This window comes from Triturus cristatus, chromosome 7, assembly GCF_964204655.1.
Source record: "Triturus cristatus chromosome 7, aTriCri1.1, whole genome shotgun sequence".
Classification (NCBI taxonomy): Eukaryota; Metazoa; Chordata; class Amphibia; order Caudata; family Salamandridae; genus Triturus; species Triturus cristatus.
Window position 1 is genome coordinate 1,452,436,146 of NC_140590.1, and position 22,577 is coordinate 1,452,458,722.

General features: G+C 47.3%; 1 protein-coding gene across 1 annotated transcript in view; it reads left to right on the forward strand.

Moving 5' to 3' along the window:
- VSTM2L (V-set and transmembrane domain containing 2 like) overlaps positions 1-22,577 on the forward strand; it is a 370,452-nt gene that overhangs the window by 342,098 nt on the left and 5,777 nt on the right. Inside the window, exon 3 of the mRNA XM_085619196.1 lies at positions 187-237. Coding sequence (XP_085475322.1) covers positions 187-237 — 51 coding nt within the window. The remainder of the gene's footprint in view (positions 1-186; positions 238-22,577) is intronic.

A 22,577-nucleotide genomic window follows, 5' to 3' on the forward strand; every position in this document is an offset into this window, starting at 1 on the left:
CGCAATGCAGCCTTTCAGGTCATTTACCTGGCAGGCGGCCCGTCAAGAGCACATCGCTCTCTGGAGTGTGCGTGCACGCGACGGGCACCCCCTTTGAGAATTTATTTAGCGCTGTACTTTGAGTTGCACTAATGGATTTCTCCCTCTCTCTTCTTCCCGCCCCATTCTCCTTTTCTTCCCCCACAGCTAAAAGCATCACAACAGGAGGACGCCGAGAAGGACGCCACGAAAATAAGCGTGAGTCTTGCTAATGGCTTCTTGCGTTGGCTCTAATCGAAGTCACAGCTGCAAACTTCCCGTCCCACGGTGTCAGCCACAAAAGCACACGGCATGGGCCTCTTCCACAGACCGAACCGCCCTCCTCCTACCACGCACAACACACAGATACAGGCTTTTAACCTTCAGGATTCAAACAGAAGTTTCTGCGTGATCTGGGCATAACCTGTTGACAAAAGAAATAAATTGGCCATTCTCATGATATATATGTATATATGTAGAGAGAGAGAGAGCGAGAGCGTATGTGTGTGTGTGTTAAAGTTTGGGAGGTTATGAGGTCAGGTGAGTGTGTCTAAGACCCACTGATGGGTAGCCCAGAAGCCTGCAAAGGTTGTGCTTTATACCATAACGTGTACAGGCTCACATCATGCCCTACATCATAGCCTGGATCTAAATAAATTTAAATCAGCAGTCCCCAATGGGCTAAATGAAAATCTTAGCAGGCGTTAACTCAGGAATGAGTGAGTCCCCCCCTGACATTCCACATCCTCAACTCTTGTCTCTCTAAGGCCATTTCAAGTGGGCCAGTAATTGGCCGCTGTTTCCAGCCACCCCGAGCACCCTTTATACAGCATTCATTGAAAAGTCTGAGGGTGAGTGGGAATGACCTCTATTTGCAAGTTAATGGATAGTAAAATTCCTCACAAATACTCCCCTTTTTTATCCATTTTTGGACTTAGTTTCACTCTCAGATTTCACCTGTTGTGTCCAATTAAAAATCGTGCACAAAGTCACCTGGCTGCGCTGCGTGATAGGGAACGGGCAGGAATGCGCTGTATCTAACATCATACAGCGCATTTCTGTCTTTTCCTAGGCCTGGCGCATCATGTGTTACCTAGTGCCAATGCAGACACCCATGCACCATGTTGCAAAGGTGCCTAAGTTGTAAGTGGAATTGTTTTTGTTCAGGAAGGGACACCTTCCTGCACAAAAGCAATCCTGAGAGGCATTTTCCCTTCTCTATGTGTGCTGCAGAAGGCAGCACACATAAAATAGGAAGTAACAAGGAGAAATAATGATATTTCGCATGGTTACGCCTCACCTGGGGTGATGTACCATTCCCAGGTCTGCCAGTAATGGCAAATCTGGGAATGCACCAAAATGCATGGGTGGATGCGTGGGAGCACCCACACTCCACCCATGGAAATCCTCCCTGGGGCAGAATTTTGCGATACAGTGATTTGTGCTGCGTTGTGTTACTCTAGATTTATCAAGAGACGCAGGTGGACTTGCGTGGCTTGATAAATTTAATTTAAGAGTTGCGTCACTCTTGCGTCCGCTTGCATGGCGCAAGGGCAATGCGACTCTTTAAAATTTTTTATCCCCGCAGTGTTCCTTTTCATCTTGAGATCCAAGTGGAGCCGGTTACTGCCACATTTGAGATTTACAGAGCACTCATAATAAGGGCCATATGTATATCTAATTCTCTTGGGCTTCCTTTTGAAATATAAATACTCAATTCGCAGAACGTCTTAATTTGGGAAAGTACTTGTGAGTCTGACATATAGAAAACGGCTATGGACTGATTACTGGACTCACATTGCGCAAGTATTGTTCAGTGTATCAGACCTGCCAACTCACATGGTGCCACTGTGACACCAATTCTCTTCTCAGGGTCTCCAGGTGGAGAGCCGATATCGCATAAAGAGCACAAGGTCGGTCAGAAACGAATACACAGAGTAGCTTCCCAGCTCGCAGATTACATGTGGAGCTCTGCATAGTTTAAATCCACGCAAAGACACAGCTGCAAAATCCTTTTGTCTTAGTTTTTGGCAGCTTAAGATTGGCTGCACTTGTACAGAACCCCACTCTCTCCAATCTACACACTACACCACTCCCTAGCTGCTCCGGCTGTAAAGCCAAAACCCCGTTCCAGCCCTGCCCCTCCTCTTCTGAGACAGTAGAAACATTTTCAAAGTTGGCTAGCCTGGTGCATCCAGACACAACCTAAAGTGTTTATTGGGATACTTGTAGCACAGGGGTCCTGCAAACACAAGGTAAACCTGTGCCTTCCCAAAAGAGTTTTCGCTCTTGGAGCCTAATTTAGAGTTTGGAGGACAGGTTACTCCATCACAAATGTGACAGGTATCTCTTCTGCTTTAATACAAGTGACATAAGATATAATACATGCATAATAAGGCGTACAGGATATCCGTCACAGTTGTGATTCAGTAGCCGTCCACCAAATTCTGGCTGACAGATGGTATCCTAAAATCTCAAAAAATCGCAAAATCGACCGTGATTTGTTGCAAAATCTTTTAGTGACTGTTTACTGATTCAAACCTTTCACATACTAACAAATACACCCTGCATCTGTTACATGATCACTGTGACCTACTGACCAATGCAGCACATATCACATGCAAAATCTAGCCGAGATTTCCAGCAATCTCTACCCAAATATTTAATAGAATCTACTCCAATCTGTGGAAAACACTATTTCTAATCGCTACATTATCACTGCTGTGTGCCGAATTAAGGAGCCCGGCCTGATGGCCCCACCACCTTCCAAGTCTGCCTTTGATCTACCACAGAATTGGCTTCTGATTGGCTGAAAATAAATCAACTGCTAAATCTGTTCCACTGCATGATCCATTCTTAGTCTACGGCAAGATCTTCTCCAATCTTCCAGAGCTTCTACCCATGACTGCTATCTAATCTCACTTTGCACCAATATTTTATTAGGTATGTCTCTGAATGGTTTCTCACCATTGTTTCAGAATTGGCCTCTTTTACCCCCCAGGATCACTCGAATCGGCTGCAAAGTAATCCATGTTTTACTAAAGAATTTTCACCTGATTTCCTGCAGGATTTAACCACACTAGCAGATTAATCTTCAAATGACCTAACAGAATCTTCCCTAATCTATTCCCAAACATTTGTAGACCATCTGCTTCAGAAATTACCCAAGATTTATTGATAAATCCACTATTAATCTTCTAGAAACGATACAATCATTGTGGTTCAAATCTAGAATTTTTATTCCATATAATGTATCAATCTGCCAATGATGTGCTATAGAATCTACCTCCTACACGTTGTACAGAATCCAAAGGTAATGTGCTACAGAATCTCCCAGTGCTCCGGCATAGATATTTCTTGACTTTATCAGGGATTGGGCATAGAATTTGCTATGAACCTGTCATAGAATCTACCAATGATCTGGGATCAAAATGACCAACCACATGCTACACAATATACTCTGGATGTTTTGAAGAATCTACACTTGCTGTACCAAATTTCTATCATAAAAACTACATATGATCTTCCACACAAGCTACTTATTACTTTCGTTATAATCTACCCCCGATCTGCTGTAGAAACCTGACCCTAACTGCAAAATATTTGCTTTTTGCTATGACACAGAATCTGCCATAGATCTCCTACAAAATGAAGCCTTGATAAGCCACAAAAAAATCCATAGTCTGTTGCTGGACTACGATATCTGTTGCTAAATCTTTCCTGATCCGCTCTATGATTTATTTTAGTGTTACTAAAAGCCTTGCTTTATAGAACCTGTTCCTTATTCAAGACAATATTTACTTCTTCTCTACCAAGCACTCTACCCTTATCCGCCACATGGTTTGCCCCACATCAGGCAGACAGTCGTCTCTTCTCTTGCTGTCTAGTCTATCCTTGATTTGTTGCCAACCAAGCCTACGTTTTGTATCATTTAATAGAGGACTTTAGTTAAAGTGTTTGAAATGGATGCTGACAGAACAAAGAGAAACCTAACAGTGATACGGCTGTAACCTTGTGAAAAAACACAAGAGTTCCTCAAATTAATTGTGCGACTCTTTTAGATTAAAAAGGAGCCTTGTCATTACTTTCATCATTTTAATATTTATTTTAATTGGGGAGAGGGTGTGGCCTAAAGGCTAAAGCGGTATACCTCGAAGCTGGCGATCCGTGTTCGAGTCTCGGCAGGGACGCTCAACATCCTGTGATTCTGGGCAAATCACTTAATCTCCCCGTGCCTAAGAAAAAATTAATGTGTCCATCTGTACCGCAACTGGTGCTCATGTAAAGCGCTCTGAAACCTTCGGGTCAAGTTTGCGCTATATAAAACTCCGGGGGGAAAAAGTAACTATTTCATCCTTTGAAGAGTACTCGATCATCAATATTTTCTCAGCACTTCCATTTTAGCATTTAGCACATCCAATCCCTATCTTATTCGAATCTTTTTGACTTTCTGATAAGTTAAGTTATAGTCCTTATGAAGTGCGCAGCTGCCCTCACAGATGCCCTGGCGCTGAAAAAATGGAGCACATGAAAACGAGCTAAAGGTTGTTGAGCCAAGAGCCAGGTCTTCAAGGCTTTTCTTGAGTGCATCAAGCTCTGCATTTTGCAGAGAGATGCCAGAAGAGTGTTCCACAGTTTGGATGCCAAGACTGAAAAGGCCCCGCCACCATTCTTTACTCCAATACTTTGTACAAGGAATGCCTTGAAGAGGGCAGAAAAATGGAGCACACACACACACAGAAGTTATCACTGCTGCCATTTTGGCAGTGCAAAAGGCTTTTACTCAACAGTGTAAGGTGGTCTACGGACTCACTTATGGCGATGAAGATGATCCAATGCCTTCTGTGTAGCATGCAGTGCAATTCATGTCAATCCATTATGTTGTGATGACTATGATCATGTTGCTGTCTCCTCTCCCAGTCGGGTTGTTTGTTGAAATCGGAATATCTGGGGCATATTTACAAGCCCCTATCGCGACCACAACGTCACATTCAGTGATGCTGTGATGGCGATAGGTGCTTTAACGTGGCTTAAGGCTGCCTTGTAAATAAGTCACCCTTTCGTGCGGTATTAAGCATGAAAGGGTGGGCAATTGGTGTTGATTTCGAAGCTGCCCCCTATTTACAAGGGCAGCGTAAAACGGAGACAGCACCAAAATTAAGACCAGGGAAAACCTGGTCTTAAACAGGCAAAAAGAGAAGAAATGCTTTATTTCTCCTCGTTTTTGCTGTTTCCATGTGTGCTGCCTTCTGCAGCACACATAGAAGCAGCAAATTGCCCATGATTGTTTATGTGCAGGAAGGTCACCCCTTCCTGCACATAAACAATCATTTTTAAAAAATGCTGTTTTGCATCTTCTATGTGTGCTGCATTAAGTAGCACACATAGAAGTTTCAAAACGGCATTAAAAAGATTGTTTATGGGCAGGAAGGGGGACATTTCTACACATAAACAATCTTCCCCTCTACACAGACACCCGTGCACTATGTTGCAAGGGTGCCTGCGTTGGTGCTAGGCTGCTACGTTTAGCACCAGTGCAGGGGGAAACGCAGGGCTGCACCATATTTTTGTAAATATGGTGCTGCCCCGCGTTTCTGAAGTGGCGGAGTTCAGCATTAAGCCAGGAAGGCCAACGCTGCGCTCCATCATTTCATTGTAAAAAAGCCCCTCAGTGTCTTGTTTTCCTACTGCCACGATTACATGTTTCTTGGGAGTACTTCTCAGTACTCCTTTTGTTACTCTTCACAAAAATCTAAATAAAAAAAGTTTGAAGAAAAGAAAAATAACAGTTTACTGTGGTTCCACTTCCTCTTGTAAATGTTGTTGTCTCTAGTCGGTCAGCGTTTCCATGCTGCTTGCCCTTTTCTCTGCGTTTCCAGTTTTTAGGTCTCGGCTAGCAAAGGCTGCGCTTGCGCAGTCTCGCTCGCGAGAGATAATGACTTGGAGTAGAAGGGCTTGAACCCGCCCCTCTTCTCCCCTGTTCTCCATTGGCTGGCCTCTTGAATGCTGGCCAGCCATTGGAGAAGAGGTCCGTCACTCCGAACAGGCCCCGTCCTTTTCGGATTCGGGGGCGTGTTTTTTTCAACTTTTCTCATTATCTCCTCCAGCCAATGGCAAGAGGAGAGAAAAGCAAAACACGCCCCCGAATCCGGAAACGTCGCTGCCTTTCTCCGAGGCATTTCTGCTTCGCCTCGGAGAAAGGCAGTGGTGTGCTCATCCTCTCCCCCACTCCTTTCCGGAACAAAAGAATCTAATGCATGAATGAAATCGGCAGGCTACAATGAAATTCACGCACACTCACATTTCAAGCTTTCTGTGGAAACTTCAGAATTGTATACTTTGTAACTTCCCAATACTACTGGATTATTATTTATATATTTAAATGACTCATCAAGAACCGAGAGAAAGTGTAGCAGAGTATCAAGCGATCGCTTTCGGTCAGACATACTTATTTGTTCGGTTGTTTTTTTTTCTCGGGCTAAATTTGCTTTGCATGGGAATTTGACATGCTCCAGGGCCCGTCCACAAAGAAGTGCAGACAAAAGGGTAGGAAGTGTGTCCTCGCGGCACTTTCCCGGGTGCAAATATGTGGCACGGAAAGGGCTAGTGCAAGCAGACTCAACTCCACACTTTCCTTGCAAAGGGTGTTTGCTTTAAACGCAGTTTGCACCAATGAAACTCAAAGACACGGACACACACCTACACGGGAGGCCCGCGGCGCCATAATTATAAACGTACAGCCCGTGTCTTTCACTTGAGGGTTGTTTTGAGTCAGCTCAAGCGTGGCACGCCCACCAACACGCCCGAATGTGGCTCTGTAGGGGCAGTGGGTGTTCATGTGAAGGAAGAAACACTTTGCGGAGAAGACCCTTCCCCCCCCACCCCACCCACCAAGAGGTTTATGTTATTGAAAGAATGCTCTAGTTTGGAGGGGGAAATGCAGCTCGAAAATGGCCAGCGCAAGCCCTTGGAAGGCATTTCTGAGCTCGTATTTGTTCCTTATTTAGGACAGAGGCATGGTAATTTATAAGGCGGCGTTTACGTGTTAAGAAGTGTTATGACAAGCTGTTTCGGATTCCAGGGAAGAGCGCCTCTGTGCACGCGGAGTGGGAGGACAGACACGGATCTGATGATCTGCGCTTTGCAGCCTTCTCTGTCGTCGTGTTTCACGGCATCCTGTAAATCTCGCCATTGTGGCCACCTCAACTCACTGGAGTTCCTGCATTTTGATGGTGTGAGTTAACTGAGAGTTCTGACCCGCTACGGCAGCCTTCCGGAGGCCTGGCCCGGTCGTGCTGCTCGGTGCCTTCTCATCATCGGATTGTTGAACTGTGAGTATATCGTGGTCTTTTGGTGAATGTTCTGGTGTTTGCAGATATTTCATGTTTTCTAGCTCCGTGCGCGAGTAGTAAACTTAGTTCAGGGTTTTGCTTTGCACTCTGGGACTTGTAGTCCTTGCTATTATAGGGGGGGAAAAAAGGTCAGCTCAAATAATACAAAAGCTGGACTGGGTAAGAGGGACCTCAGAGACCCGAGTTCTGCATTTATTTAGCGCACAGCTCTGGTCGTTTGTATAGCTTCTTTGTGATACCCCCAAACCATGTCCGGTGCATGCACACTCTGACGTTTGTGAAAACTTTAGAGGTGATGTGGGCGTAACCCGAGGCTTTTCATTCACCCATTGTAGAAGCGGACATCTGAAGCTCGTAGGACTGGCATGTATGCAAAGTAAGCTTTGGCAACTAGTTTGCCATCACAAGTGTTTCTCTTTAGCAAGTTTAGCCGTGCATGTGACCGATTAACCCACGCCTGGCCTTGCATGCGGGGACTTCAAGGCCCTTTAACATCCTAACGTGAAATGTAAAACGAAGTCATCTAGAAAACTACAGCCCGGAAGTGGTTCATTGCCTTACGAAGGGTTGCTCCATTGGAAAGCAGTCATGGTGCACTATCGGTGTTACCTCTTACAACGTCGTTCTCCTACCTGCGTAGTGGTATCGTTCCATATCTCCGCCTGCAATCCGTGTTGGAGTTTTAAACACAGAGTCTGAGTCGTCCCTCCGCTACAACAGTCAATTGTTGCATTATAAATGTGCACAACTGTATCGGCCCACTTTCATGGAATACTGCTCCGTATGACTGGTGTTAACAAAGACATTACTAAGGCTATATGTATTCCAGTCAACCGTTTTCATCCATTGGTCTATTATTGTGTCATTCACATTTTTGTTCCACTCACCACATCATGGGATGATGGATGAGCCCCCTTCACTGTGAGTGACAATAATTTTCCCTTTCACAAGGAGCACGCATACAAATTAGCTCCCTGTGCCGGGGGCTGTGATTTGTGTTTGATTAAGGTGCCAAGCAGTTTACCCTACAATACAGTTTGCAAAGACCATCTCAAAATGAGCATTGACAGCACCAACGTTCTGGAGGCCAACGTAGACCTATTGGCTTTGCCAATGCTTGTTTGCGGTGGGTTACGCAAAAAAGTGTAAACTTAAGCTGATATTTTTTCTAGAAGAATTTTCTTTTAATTTGCCCTTTAAACCAGGACAAAGCTCCTTGAAACAGCCTAATGTGTTTTGTGGAATAAGGTGTTTGTTTACTCGGCATTGTTAAAGTTAGAGCTATTGGCATTGCTCATGACAATGCCGTTTCTTTAAATGTTTTAAAAACAAAAACATAAACAAAAATAATGTCATGAGCAATGCCAATAGCTCTAACTTTACCAATGCCGAGACCATTGCATTGTAAATGCTTGTTCTCTGATGTTTTCCTGCCTTGCTTCTTCCTCCATGTCTCACTTACCACAGTGTCTCTCTCTGTGTATCAGGGCTGCAGCTGATGTTATGGCTGGACTCCAGCCCAAAATCCACACACTGTAAAATCCTCAGCTAACAAACACCGGCAAGTGGGAAAATGGCCTTTAACTCTGAAAGTGATTACCGGGACGGCGGCCAGAGCCTCCGGGCACGGCATAAATCTGATTTATTGGCCTCACCCTTTGGCTTGTAGTGTGTGGGTCTTACATTTCATGGGGTGATAAATAGTCAGAGTGAATCAATTTGGTAGGAAAGCTAATTGGCCCATGTGATTTTACAATGGGTTTTGCACACCTCTGGCTGGTGAGTCTTTGCAGTTAAAACTGCAGGTGAAGGAGAGAGGGACAGGTTACAGAGGAGGAAATGTTCAGGAACATCTTTGGGAATAATGGAAGGGCAGGTGGAAGCAGCAGCAGGGTCTTGAAAATGGGAGCAGCATTTTTTCGCTGAGTACCAGAGCTCCAGCGGACGCATAGAGGGGTATCCATCTCCAGGATAAACAAGCCTTTGGCAAAGCAAACACACCTGGCTTGCCTTTTATCACACAACGTAAACACAAGGTGGTGCTATTATTCAATGCATTTGAAGTTGATAAGCAGAAATCGACTATCACTGCTTCACCTGTGACATGGGTAAAATGTAAATATCTGCATAAGCCAGAGTTGCGGTAGTATGGATCTTCTTAACACTGCCAGCTAAGGTGCCTAGCTCACTCAATGCCATTAAGAATACCATTTTAAACCCTGGGTGTTTGTGTGTCAGCCTAATGCATTCTGGGTATTGTAGTCTTAGTTTGCTTCCATTGGACAAATTACACTAACTCTGATGATAGTAATGCCGTGTTAGTGAAAAGTAAGGGACTGAAAACAATGTCCACTACCGCTGTCTACAGTCAGACTCTAAAACGCAGGCTGCATACCTGATCCCCTAGATAAGCACCAGCACTGGGTTGAAGTGAGGAAACTCCCCCACCAGGAAGAGGAAGGGACCTTTTTAACCATCTAAGAAGAAGTGTGTCATCATCAGATGACTCCGCGAGATCATGAACGCATCAAAGTAGAGCTGTTGGAAGCAACGTTTGGAGGTTATCAGCGTTTGGTGGGGGAATGTTTGTCCCACTGCTCTTATAGAATCCTATGGTCTCACCAAATTTATGGCGAGGCTAAAAAACTATCTCTTCTAATCCTCTTGCTTTCTCTTTTGATTGAGCCAGTATCTGGTTACCTTAGGGTTGGTTGACTCCTGTAATTGACCCTGAAGTGACCAATTGCATAATGCAAAATGAAGCCCCCCTGCAGAATGTGAAGAGGGGTCCCTGAGTCTCCCATATGTCATAGAAATTAATTGGCATTCTACTGATGAGGGGGCACCCTGACGGGTTGGAGGGCCCCTCAAGGGCTGGGGGGGCGGGTACACTACAAGGTCTGCAGGGGCCTGCGTTACACCCTGGACTTAAATACACCAAGCTATGATTCTAAACGACAGGTCATTTATTGAGATAATCAGAAGAATGCATTTTATTGTGTCTCTTAGCACGCTCCCTATCAATATTTTTTATACTCAGATTGTTAAAAGAAAAATTGAAGGGACGTAAGTGTGGACTGCAATGGTAGGCCTCACCGATAGGAGTGTGTTCACATAACAAAACATACTACTGATCTCCGGTGACTGGCATCGTGATATTTTTCATCTTAACATATTCAAAGTTTTAGTTTAACTCTACTTGTATCTGTGCATCTTCTTAAAGAAAAGACTGTTTTGTTTTTTTCCGTCACAATATGATATTGTCAATTTAGAGTAGGTTTGGAACTTTTAGTAAATGCAATACAAAGAGGTGTAAACAGGGATGCCAATGAAAAGCGCGAGATCTCGGTGAGCGCGCCCTTAGGGCCCGGCCCCCTGGACCCAAGCCACACCCCCATAGTCCAGTCCAGTAGCCCGACTGGCTACTGGCCGGAGGAAGTACTTCCGGGTCGGCCGTGACGTGTGTCCGGCCAGGAGCGGGTAGCAGAAGGGGTGGAGCCGGGGAGGGTGCTATTCAGGCCCTGGGTCCACCGGCCCACATCCTCTTTTTCCCGCACTTGACCCCAGGTTCTTCGGAATTAATCGTAGCTTTTGCTGGCTTTTTAATGCACGGCGGGGGGTTCAATTAATGCAGCTTCATAGTATGAGCGGGTAAATATTGGCACGATTAAGCGCTCAAGGCCCGGTGTTGCAGTGTGCGGCGCCCGGCATTGCGGGCCTTGGCAGTAGCGCTGATATATTTTCGCGTGTCTCCTGGTCGGTTGGTAGCGCGTGGAAGGGAGCTGGGGAAGCGTGTCATACGCGCACGGTGCAAGCGATCTAATTTCTGGTTTGGTTGAACGCGGGGTTATTTCAGTTAAACGCGCATGTTGCATAGGGATCTAGAGGCAGCATTACTTTACCCATTTTTATCCTGTACTGTTATTAACGCCAGGAGTGGGAGAGTTTTCCCCAGGTTAGACATCACAAACTGGTATGTGAGCTGGTCAAGAAGCACAGAATGCCACCCAAGTGCAACCAGAAGAGAAAGGAAGGCGAGTCAGAAATAGCACAGCTATTGAAGCTAGTGCTAGCCAAATTGGGCAGAGATGACGATAGTGAAGAGGAGCACGGGGCGAGGCCCCGGTGTCAGATAGTGAGGAGGTCCCTGAGCCAGTAGCTGGGGTTCTCCCTCGTTGAACCATAGTCCCGCCAAAGGCGGCATTTCCTCCGCTAGTAAAGAAGCCCAGGGTGAGTGATAAAGGAAGGGGGGCAGGGAACCGGATGAGCAACCTCCTGCACCTGCTCCCCCTGTAACCCCCCCTGAAGCCGGTACTCCTGCTGCCTAGTGGGCCCCCAGCACCAATGCCCAATTTGCCAGAACCAGTGCTTCCATTGCCTCCAAGGCCCCCAGCGCCAGTGCCTATTGTTCCAATACCCATCGTACCTTCAGTACCAGTGCCCAACTCGTCCCCTCAACCTCCTCCAGATGTACCCTCGCAGCCTGTCAGTGTGCCACCGGTAGAGGGGCGGGATGATGTGGGCACAATATTCACAGAGATTAGAGGGGTTTAGAAGACCTTGACGCCAGCCCCCAATCCCCGTAATACCAGAAGTAGTGCCAGTGGTAGCGCCAATCCCGCAGAGGGGGCTCCAAGTGAGGTAGTTTCCACCACCCCAGGACAACCGGGAGCAGCAGCGGAGGGAGGGCAAGCTGCCACAGCGAGTATATTGGCTACAGTAGCAACGCTTTCGGCACAATTGGGTGCACCCGCAGTAGGGAGCCCGATTGGCGGCGCGACGGTAGCGCCATGGGTTTCACCGACGGGCACAGGTGGTGTGCTCGGTGAGTTAAGTAAACAGAATGCCCTCTTGGGCAGTGCAGGAAAAGGATGTGAACACGCCCCTCCAGGCAGCGGGTCAAGCGGCCCCCGCTCAACCAGTGACGACAGGGTCTGCTGCAGGTAAGGCAGTGGAGTGCTCAGGCAAAGAGGTAGGTAATGGGTCTAAAGCAATTGGTGGTCATGATTCTGTGTTATCCAAGCATGGTAAGTTAGCAGCGCATGTTACGCTGGACACAAGAGAGAAGATTTGGAAGGGGAAATTTGTTGATCTATTCTCCTTAATTAGACCAAAGAGGAGAGAAGTGGAGTCTAGCGAGAAGGAAGGCAAAGAAGGTTCCTTCAGTGACAGGAAACCAAGGGTAGAAGAATCAATCACTAACTGGTTTTTGGTTTCAATGTTTTATCCATAGTAATGTTGGAAAAGAAGCCGAAATTGGCGATACCCCTGATATGCTACGCAAATAAGATTTTAAAGGCACAGACAATGTATGGGGGGGATAGCTTGGTTGGATTATGATAGGGACTTCAGATGGCCCAAAGAAGATGATCCTGACATGGGCTGGGACCAAACAGAGGTAAATGTATGGTTAGAGAGCGTCAATAACAAAGCGCCCATGAAACAGCCCTTTCGGACTTCCCAGGGGGTGCAGGGGAGAAAAAAGGAACGTGTTGGGAGTTTAACCGAAAAACGTGTACCGGGGCATGTAAGTTCAAACATGCTTGTGCATACTGCGGCCACCCTTCCCATCCGGAGATTAAGTGCATTAAGAAGTCCAAAGAAAGAGGGAAGGAGTCTAAACCACCGCAACAATAAGCTACCCACACCAGTAGATATAGGGAGGCTGATTTTCTGGCTGAATCAGTACTCTGACAGGAAGGCAGCCAAGACATTGTATGAAGGGTTTTCCACAGGCTTCCGCATTCCAGCACAAGGGGTGCCACCAGTGGGATATTGCAATAATCTATTGTCTGCGCTCATGCACCCTACAGTGGTGTCACAGAAGGTAGATACGGAAAGGTTGCTGGGGCGGGTGGCTGGCCCGTTCACTGCTCCCCCATTGCCAGGATATGTGTGTTCACCTCTGGGCGTGGTTCCTAAAAAGGAGCTAGGCCAGTTTAGGATGATTCATAACTTGTCAGCGCCAAGGGGGGCATCGGTGAACGATGCCATAGATCCTTCCCTGTGCTCAGTGACATATTCTTCCTTTGACACAGCACTAAAGAGGCTGCGCGACTTAGGGTCCAATGCCTTCATGGCAAAGACTGACATTGAGTCAGCTTTCCGGCTCTTGCCGGTGCACCCCGAGGATTATCATTTGCTAGGCTTTCAGCTGAACTACCAATTTTATTATGACAGGTGTATGCCAATGGGTTGTGCAGTGTCATGCATGTATTTTGAGATGTTGAGCTCTATGCTTCAGTGGTTGTTTGTCTTCAGAACAGGGCACAAGGACATAGTACACTACTTAGATGACTTTATGATCATGGGCCCTCCAGCATCAGGAAAGTGTGGTCAAGCCTTGAGCGAGCTGATAGCTATGTTGGAAGAGCTGGGAGTGCCATTGGCCCCTGGTAAGATGGTGGGTCCGGCTACTAGTGTATCTTTCTTGGGCATTGAGATAGACACAGTAATGGGGGAATGCAGGTTGCCAATGGACAAGGTACAGGCTTTCTCGCAAGCAATAGATTCTGCTCTGGCTGGTCCCAAAGTTACGCTGCATCAACTTCAGGTTTTAGTGGGCCAGTTGAATTTTGACTTAAGGATCATCCCGATGGGACGCCCCTTCTCAAGGTCAATTGCACGGGCAATGGTGGGTTTGACTCAAAAGCATCATTACGTCCGACTGCAGTCAGATGTGAGGGAGGACCTGAGGGTATGGCGTAGTTTCCTGAGTGAATTCAATGGTAAGGTAATCTGGCCAGAGCCGACAATATCCAGCTCGGACTTGGGCTTGCTCACTGACTCAGCAGGTAGCGTTGGTTTTGGAGCAGTGCTGGGGTCCCAGTGGTGCAGGGGCGATAGGCCAGCATCCTGGCATGAAAGTGGCTTGACCAGGAACATAGCCTTTATGGAACTGTTTCCAATCATAGTGTTAGTTGACATTTGGGCTGGATTCTTTAAGAACAAATCAGTAATTTTTTGGTCAGACAACATGGCGGTGGTAGAAGTTATCAATAGGCAGGGAGCTACTTATAAACATGTTTTGAGGCTGTTAAAATACTTAGTTTTGGCTTGCTTAAAGCTCACTCTCCTGTTCAAAGCGGCACATATTCCAGGTGTAGAGAATCAGGCTGCTGATGCTTTGTCTCGCTCCAAGTTGCAGGATTTCCGAAGGTACCACCCTCAGGCAGAGGAGCAGGTGACTGTGTTCCCGACATCTCTGTGGAGGATTGGAGCCCCGGTCTAGCAGGGCTGGTGGGAGCTTCATTGAGCAAATGCACTAGAAGAACTTACCAGCAACAGTTCAAAGCATACAGGATATTTGCTAAGCGCACAGTCCGGGTGGCCCTTTTTTCCACAGGGGCGCTCTGCGAATTCTTACTAGCTCTAAAAGATCAGGGAAGGCCAGCGTCCTATGCTAGGGCACACGTGACGGCGATAGGCTTCTTTGCTAAATTAGCGGGGGAACGCGACCCCGGCGCAGCTCTTGTGGTGAGGAAAGCGCTGTCAGGTGGGGCTGGGCTAGAAGGGGTCAAAAAAGATAGTAGCAGGCCATTGGATGTGATAACCCTGGGGAACATTCTGGGGGTATTCTCCCCTTATTACGAGAGCATCCTATTTGGGGCTGCATTTACCGTAGCCTTTTATGGTGCTTTTTTCGATTGGGGGAATTGGTGAGGTCCTCCAAATTAGATCACGCAGGGGGCTCCAGTGGCAGGACACAAATTTAGTTCAGGAGGGCCTGGTGGTGGCTCTGAGGATATTCAAGACGGATCCGTTGGGTAGGGGGGCCACGAGTCGCTTGTGCCCTGTGCCTGGGGAGGATGTTTGCCCAGTAGCCAGGATGAAAACATACTTGGCGATTCATCCATCAGGAGGTGGACAGGCCCTGTTCATACATAAACAGGGTGACTGCTTGTCGCAGTATCAATACAGGGCCATGTTTGGGTGGGCGCTGGTGTGTCTGGGCCTGGATTCTAAGGGGTATTCTTCACACTCGTTCAGATTTGGGGCGGCAACACTGGCAGCAGGCGTCGGCTTACCAGCTGAGGCGGACAAAAAGGTGGGGCGCTGGTCATCGGCCTGTTTTAAGCGTTATGTGCGGCCCGAATTACTGTAAGACACCGGACCGATATGTGGGTATGACCATCCTGACGTTTCATTTCTCTTCCTACTACTAGTATGTCCTCAAAGGTGATATGGGTGTTGGGACACTCATTTGTGCGGCATGCCACGGTCCAGCTACGGCAGAAGCGAGTGTCGAAACAACCAGGTATAAAGAGGATGTTGTTCCTATGGCGAGGCGTTGGCGGCCTGCGAACTCGGCAGCTGCGACAGCTGATTGAGGAGACGGGGCACACGAGGGACATCAGTCCCCGGATTTGGTTATCCTGCATTTGGGTGGCAACAACATGGTGGAGTTGGGATGCATGGCAGTCAGGGAAGCCTTATTGACCGAATTCGCCTAGATAGGGAGAGCATTTCCTCATGCCCGGATTGCATGGTCTTGTATGATACCACGCCGGACATGGGCCACTCGAGTCAGATCTCGAGCTTTGAACGTGTCGATGAGGTGCCAAGTTGTGCTCAGGACCGGGCCGCTTGTGTCATATTCCGCATAGACTAATCACAGGGGACATGATGTTTCATCAAGACGGCGTGCATTTGTTGGACATTGGCACAGACGTGTGGATCAAAGGGATCTGGTCTTTTGTTCAGAACTTGTTTGCAGGTGGGGAGGGTGAAGGACCTGTTGGCCCTGGTCACCCTAGTGGTGGAAAAGAGGCCACAGAACATTGATTTTCAGGGTTAACGGGAGGCCTGCTTACATACTACCGAGGCCAGCACTGAGGGGAGAGACAATAAGCTCTCCGCAGGAAGAATGAGGACACCGGCTGGGGAGGCAAGGGCGCCAGGTCACACGAGCCTTCTTGGCAGCCTGGTGGTAGAGGGGTGGGCCCCAGAAATGACGGACAAGGACCGAGGGCTGGGGGCTCACAGCTCAAGGACGCAGGTGGGTTGTACCTTGCGTGGTTCTCAGATAGGAGATGCGAGCCAGAGGGCCCCTTGGTGCTGGAGTAGGTAGATATTGCATAACCGGTGGTTATGATCAGTGATAATACTTGTAAATGTTAAAAGTCTAAATATTGAATTTCTAGATGTAAATTTTAGAAATGCAATTTGTCATGTTTATGAATGTTTGATGGTTATTAAACATGACCGTTTTACCCACACTCTTGGACTAGCAAGTTTTGATTGTGGTATTGCATGAGGTTGGGGCAGGGGACATCCTGGGGGGTCCGGGCTCTATGGTCTCTTGCACCCAAAGGGGCAGATTTACAAGAACTGGTGCATCTCTGCATATTAGCAGAGATGCGCCAGTTCATTTGCGACACTTAAAAAACCCCTTGCGCCACCATGGACGCGTCATTTCCAATGCGGCGCACCGTGGCGCAAGGATAGACAGATGCGTGACACATCTTTTGGCGTAAGGGCAGCACATTGCTGGAGTCGTGTCGCAAGCACGACGCAACTCAAGCAATGCTTCGGAATGCCTATTCCTATCATGCTGCGTCACTCCTTACGCCTGCTTCAAGCAGGCGCAAGGTTTTGACGCAGTGGCGTCGTAAAAGTGACTCCGTGAAATCTTGTAGATTTCACTGCATCACTTTTACGAGGCTTTCTTGCGTCAGAACGCCCACCCTGCATACATTATACCTGACGCAGGTATAATGTAGCGCAGGGCTTTACAACGTGACGCATCTGTAAATATGTTGCAATGTGGCACATAGTTTACGATGCTGCTGCATCACAGAAGTGATGCAATGGTGGCATAAGTTGTCGCAAGGGGCTTGTAAATCTGCCTCTAAGTTTTTTTGCACCGAGTGGCGATGCTAGGCCCCGTGGCTGCATTGAAGAGCGGAGGTGCTGGTGATGATTCCTGCATTTGCCGTCCCTACGTAAAACTTATGTGAGAGTGGGGGCGGGGGCATGGAGGGGATACGCCGCCCCCAAAACTCGTGCCACTCAGGGCGGACCATAATCCCCCCACCCCCCCCTTGCTACCCACTGTTTGCACCAGAAAGTTGCAGCGACCGGCATTGCGTAAGGATTGTGCTAAACCCCTGTTCATGTACGCAAAGGGGGCATACCAGGGATAAAATAGCACACATATTCTAGGATTCCATCTAAAGCCAAATAGACGAATGCAGCACGAACGATCTTGCCTTATATGTTATCATAGCGACAAATGAAAGCATGTGCAATCAACAGGGTAAACAGAAATTGGGTATTTTTCCTTTGCGTAATTTACACCAAATGACACATGACTCGCCCATGGGGGTTTTTTCCGTGTAGAAACTTGGGCGCATATCTACAAGGTGGCGATAAAAAATCATCGCCGAAAAGCAGTGATAATTTTATCGCTATATCAGCAAGGTGCCTTAGCGCCTGTTTACTGAACGCCCAGCTTTGCATCTCTAATGAGATGCAAAGTGGGCGTTCCTTCCTGAAATAACTGGAGAAATGTCGCTAACCGACAATTCTCCAATTATCAAGGGAATCGCTAAAACGCATAGCGATAAGAAAAGTAGCACAAACCATGGTTACCGCTACTTTCCTTACGCCTGCTTTAGTTCTGACTTAGCCATGTAATCCAATGGGAGGTGGATTACATGGCTAAGACCACCCTGCCCTATCAGCAAGATATCGCCGGTCACAGTGCGATTATCGCTGGATTTCCAGCGATAATCACACTGTTTTCCAGCTAACGCTTGCATCCCTTTCGCTTTGGAGATAAGCGTTGCTGATAGCATGCTATCTCCATGATAAAAATCAGTGATAGCCGGCGATAATTAACCTAGCGCTAAGTGCGCTTAGCGATAATTATCGCCAGCCCTTGCTGATATGCCCCCCTGACTGAAGGATATCTCTCAGGGAGAGATCTGTCCATGACACTTCTCACTCACACACCTTTGAGTGTGTGTGGGACAAACACCTTTGCTGAGAAAATATTGATGACCGAGTAGGATTTAAAGGGTGAAATAGGGTGTGCCAACACAATGGTGAATGTAATGACAAGGCTCTTTCGTTTCAGTCTAAAGGGTCCGCACAGTTATTTTGAGGAACTCTTTCTTTTTTTCAACAGACCTTTATTGCTTTCAGACAGTGATAAACTGTGCACTGTTGGCCAAGGGCCAAGGTACAGAGTAGAGGTTATAGCATAAGAGTACATTTATTTTGGCTCATGTATAAACATTGCTTGCCTTGAATAATGCTCCGTACATAACACAGACTGGAAATCAACCCGCTCGAAATACAGTTATTAAATCGCCCCCCCACACATTTCCTGCCTCACATCCGTTTCGGGATCACAGTGCTGTTTATCTCCCCCGCACGGTAGGGACCAGTCTTCTGTATTGTCTCAGATATGCATACAACCCAGTTCTCCCCATATTCATGTCTAACAAAGTTTAGGTATCCCTTGGGTCTTGGTCTTAAAGGCATTCCACGAAGGTGTCCCAGACCCTGGCTTTGTCAAAAGTGCTGTGTCCCCTCCTCACCTCCTGGAGCAATACTGCGCTTTCATATTCACCCATTGAGTAAGGACCTCCCGCCATTTATTTACCTGAGGGCTTGTGGCGGCATTCAATTTCTGTGTAATCTCTCTCTTTGCGAGCACTAGAGCTAAATCTACAAACTTGATAGTCACTTAACATTTGGCTGGTGAAGGGAATCCCCCCAATAGGCACTCCAGCGAGGCGCAAGGAATCATTCACTCAGTTACCCAATAGTCGCATAGATTAGGGCAGCTCCACACCATGTGGAGCAATTCTGGTCCTTGTTCCCCACATCTGGGGCAGCCCTCAGCTCGTCTTCCAAATGCTCACATGATTTACCCCGGTGTAAGGTATGCTCTATGTAAGAATTAGAAAGGGATTAGATTAAATCTGGGATTGTGGAAGACTTTGTGGATATTAGCTAGGATTGAAGTCCATTGCATGTCTGGGATTGGAAGTGTCATGTCCTCCTCCTCCCATTTCAGGCACAGTTCTTCCAGGTTTCTGATTATGCCCGCAAATAGCGCTTAGGGCATAGAAGATCTATGGCTTGGGCATTGCCCGCAGTTGTACAGAGAACCAAGCTACCGTAATGTACCAGGGGCTCTGCTGCTCCATTGTCCCAGTGGTTCTGCAGGGACATTACAGTTGCGCAGTGTAATATACATTTTCCCTGGGGTAGTTCAAATGTTTCTGAAAAATCTTCAAATGGCATTCGTTCGCCATCTCTGTAAAGGTCTCCCACTCGGATTATGCCATATTTTGCCCATTCCATCGCTCCTCTCAGGGTCCCTTTTGTGTTGTATATCTACAAGCTTTGCAATGGCATGGCCGTGCTGTAGGCAGCACCACCAGCAGCGTTGGACAGTTAGCAATTCCAGGGATCTCCCTATGACAGGGCGCTTGTGAGTCAGGAGAATTCGGGGCAGCACGTGTAGCTCTGGGACTCCATCATGGACTTCCCCAAGGGCATAGCTGGGTGTGCAACCATTGATCCAGGCGAGCAGAGGAGGGTAGGTCTGTTGCGCTCTCCACGCTGAAGCCACTTAGCAGCTGTGCACTGACCTCTGCTTTTTAACCTATGGGGCATTTCTGACTGATTTATAGAGTTGGACAGGCACCTTTTTAACTCTCATTGAACCAGATATCTTTTTTAGGGGAATACCTACATTGCACATCACGTGTTAGGTGTGGGGTAGTGTTACATAATCCTTTCTTTTAGGTCCTGAAGAAGCGCCTCAGATCCTTTTTGGGCCATCAACAGTGAAACATGTTGACCTGACCATACTCACTGTTTCAGGCTGATGGGATACATCATCCGCCAAGAGTAGCCTAATCTTATCATGTTTTTATATCCTGCCAAGAGAACCAGCATATTACATTTTAACTCGGTATCTCCTACACAGTTTTAACCTCCTTCATTTGACTAGATGCACTCGCTCCACCTCACATATTCTTGACGCCCTTGCCTGCATATCTTTCATCATACGGCAAACAAGTAAAAAGATCTCCACTAAAGCGACCCTTTGTGAGGTCTGTAGGGCATTGCAGCACCGGCCCCACAAGGAGCACACCCGATGATGAAGCATGACATCCCCTGGGATGTGCGAGGGCAACAAGAAGTAATCCTTAGGATTCCCATTTCTCCCTTTCTTTTCTTGATTTCTCTACTTTGCTCTCTGATAGGAACAGTACCCCCACGATTTGTTGTTTCAACCATTGATTGAGCCATCAGATTTTGGCTGCCAGATAATATATTTCGACGTCAGGTGCTGCTAGGCCCCGTCAGTAAAATTCTGCGTAATTTGGTCGTAGCTACCCTACATCTGATAAGCTCCACCAGTAATGAGTCCATTTCCTTGAAAAGTCTGCGAGGGATTATTATTGGCAGCTTAGCGAACAAGCAAAGCAGGCACGTGAGTGCTACCATATTGGAGATCGATGTTCGGCCTACCATGGATAGGAGGAGAGTTTTCCAGAAGGTCACACTTGCACGAAACACCTGAGAGCCACCCCAGTGTTAATGTATAGCACGTCCCTTGATTTATGATATATTTTGACCCTAAGGTAATTAATGCAAGATCCCTCGCATGCAAGCCTGTGTAAATCCTGGGGTTGTTTCATATCATGCTTTTGGGGGAACATAATTGGTTTTTGCCAGTTTATACTGAGGCCTGATCCATTATCGAATTGTTACAACAGCAAGATTGCTCCGGGCAGCCCCTCTTCCACATTGGTGAAGAACAGTAGCATGTCATCAGCATACAGTGCTATCCTGTGGGATATTCCTTGATGGTTCAGTCCATGGTAGGATGTCCCGGCCCATGCTCTACTGGCCAGCAGCTCAACAGCAATGGCAAGCAAAAGTGGGGAGAGGAGACAACCTTGTCTGGTGTCCCTTCCCACCAGGTAAGAATTGGAGATTACTCTGCCAGTGTGGATCCACTCAGTGGGTTCCTTGTAGAGAAGCCTGGTCCATTGGAGGAAACATACTCCCAGTCCCAGTCTGTCCATCCCCTGGTACAATTAGTCCCACCGTAGGCTATCAAATGCCTTTTCAATGTTGACCATCACTGCATTGTCCTCATCTGGGCCTGCAGTTTCCATGAGGGAGAGGAGTCTGCAGATATTTAGCGCTGTGTTCCGTGCCCGGAGTGAATCCAGTTTGGTCAGAGTGTATAAGGATGGACATGCAGGGAAGGAGGCGGGAGGCCAGTATGTGACTCAGAATTTTATAGTCCATATTGAGCATTTATAATGAGTGATATGCTTGAACATCCTAAGGGGGCAGCCCCAGCTTCAACAGGGGGACCACAAGAGCCTCTCCAGTGGTGTCTGGCAGTCGACCACCCATTCGAACTGCGGGGTATAATTCTACTAATTTAGGAGCTAGCTCCTCAATGTAGGTGGCTTAAAACTCTACTGGGAAACTGTCAGTCCCAGGCACCTTACCTCATGCCATTGCCCTAATGGCAGCCCACATTTCCTACAAAGTTATGGGGCCTCCTATGTGTTTAGCGTCCTCCGCACCCAAGCGCAGCAGCTCTGCAGGTCCCAAATAGTAGGTCTAGGTTTCCCGTGGTGGTTCGAGGGAAGGGTGGGAATACAAAGTTGTGTAAAAATAATACTCAAATCGTAGATTGATATCATTCTGACTATAGAGGCTCACTCCTGTGGCCAATTCTACCTCCAGTATCAGGAGTTTCTTTAAGTGGGGTTAGCAAGCCATGCCAGTAGCGTTCCGGCTTTGTCTCGTTTTGAGTGGTCACTAATCATATATTCTCGATGGTCAAAACATCTAACCTTCTCCATGCATACCATAGGTTGTTCTTTTATCTAGAAGCTGCTGTTGTAGCCCCGGCATATCTTTTAGGGCTTGCTCCTGGGTCTCTATTCCCCATATCCGAAATTGCCAGACACCCACTACTTCAGCAATACATTTGCCCCTTATCTCTGCTTTGGAAGCATCCCACTCAGTCAGAGGAGATGCCGTCAAGTGTGTATTGTCCACAAAATAGTTTCTGATAGCTTCTCCTATAGACTGTTTGGTTACTGGGGAACTCTAGGGTCTCCACACGGAGGCACCAGTCCGGGATCCGGGGCCGCTCTTTGTGCCAGTCTAGTGTAAGCAGTATCGAGTTATAGCAAGAGACCGTGCAGCAGA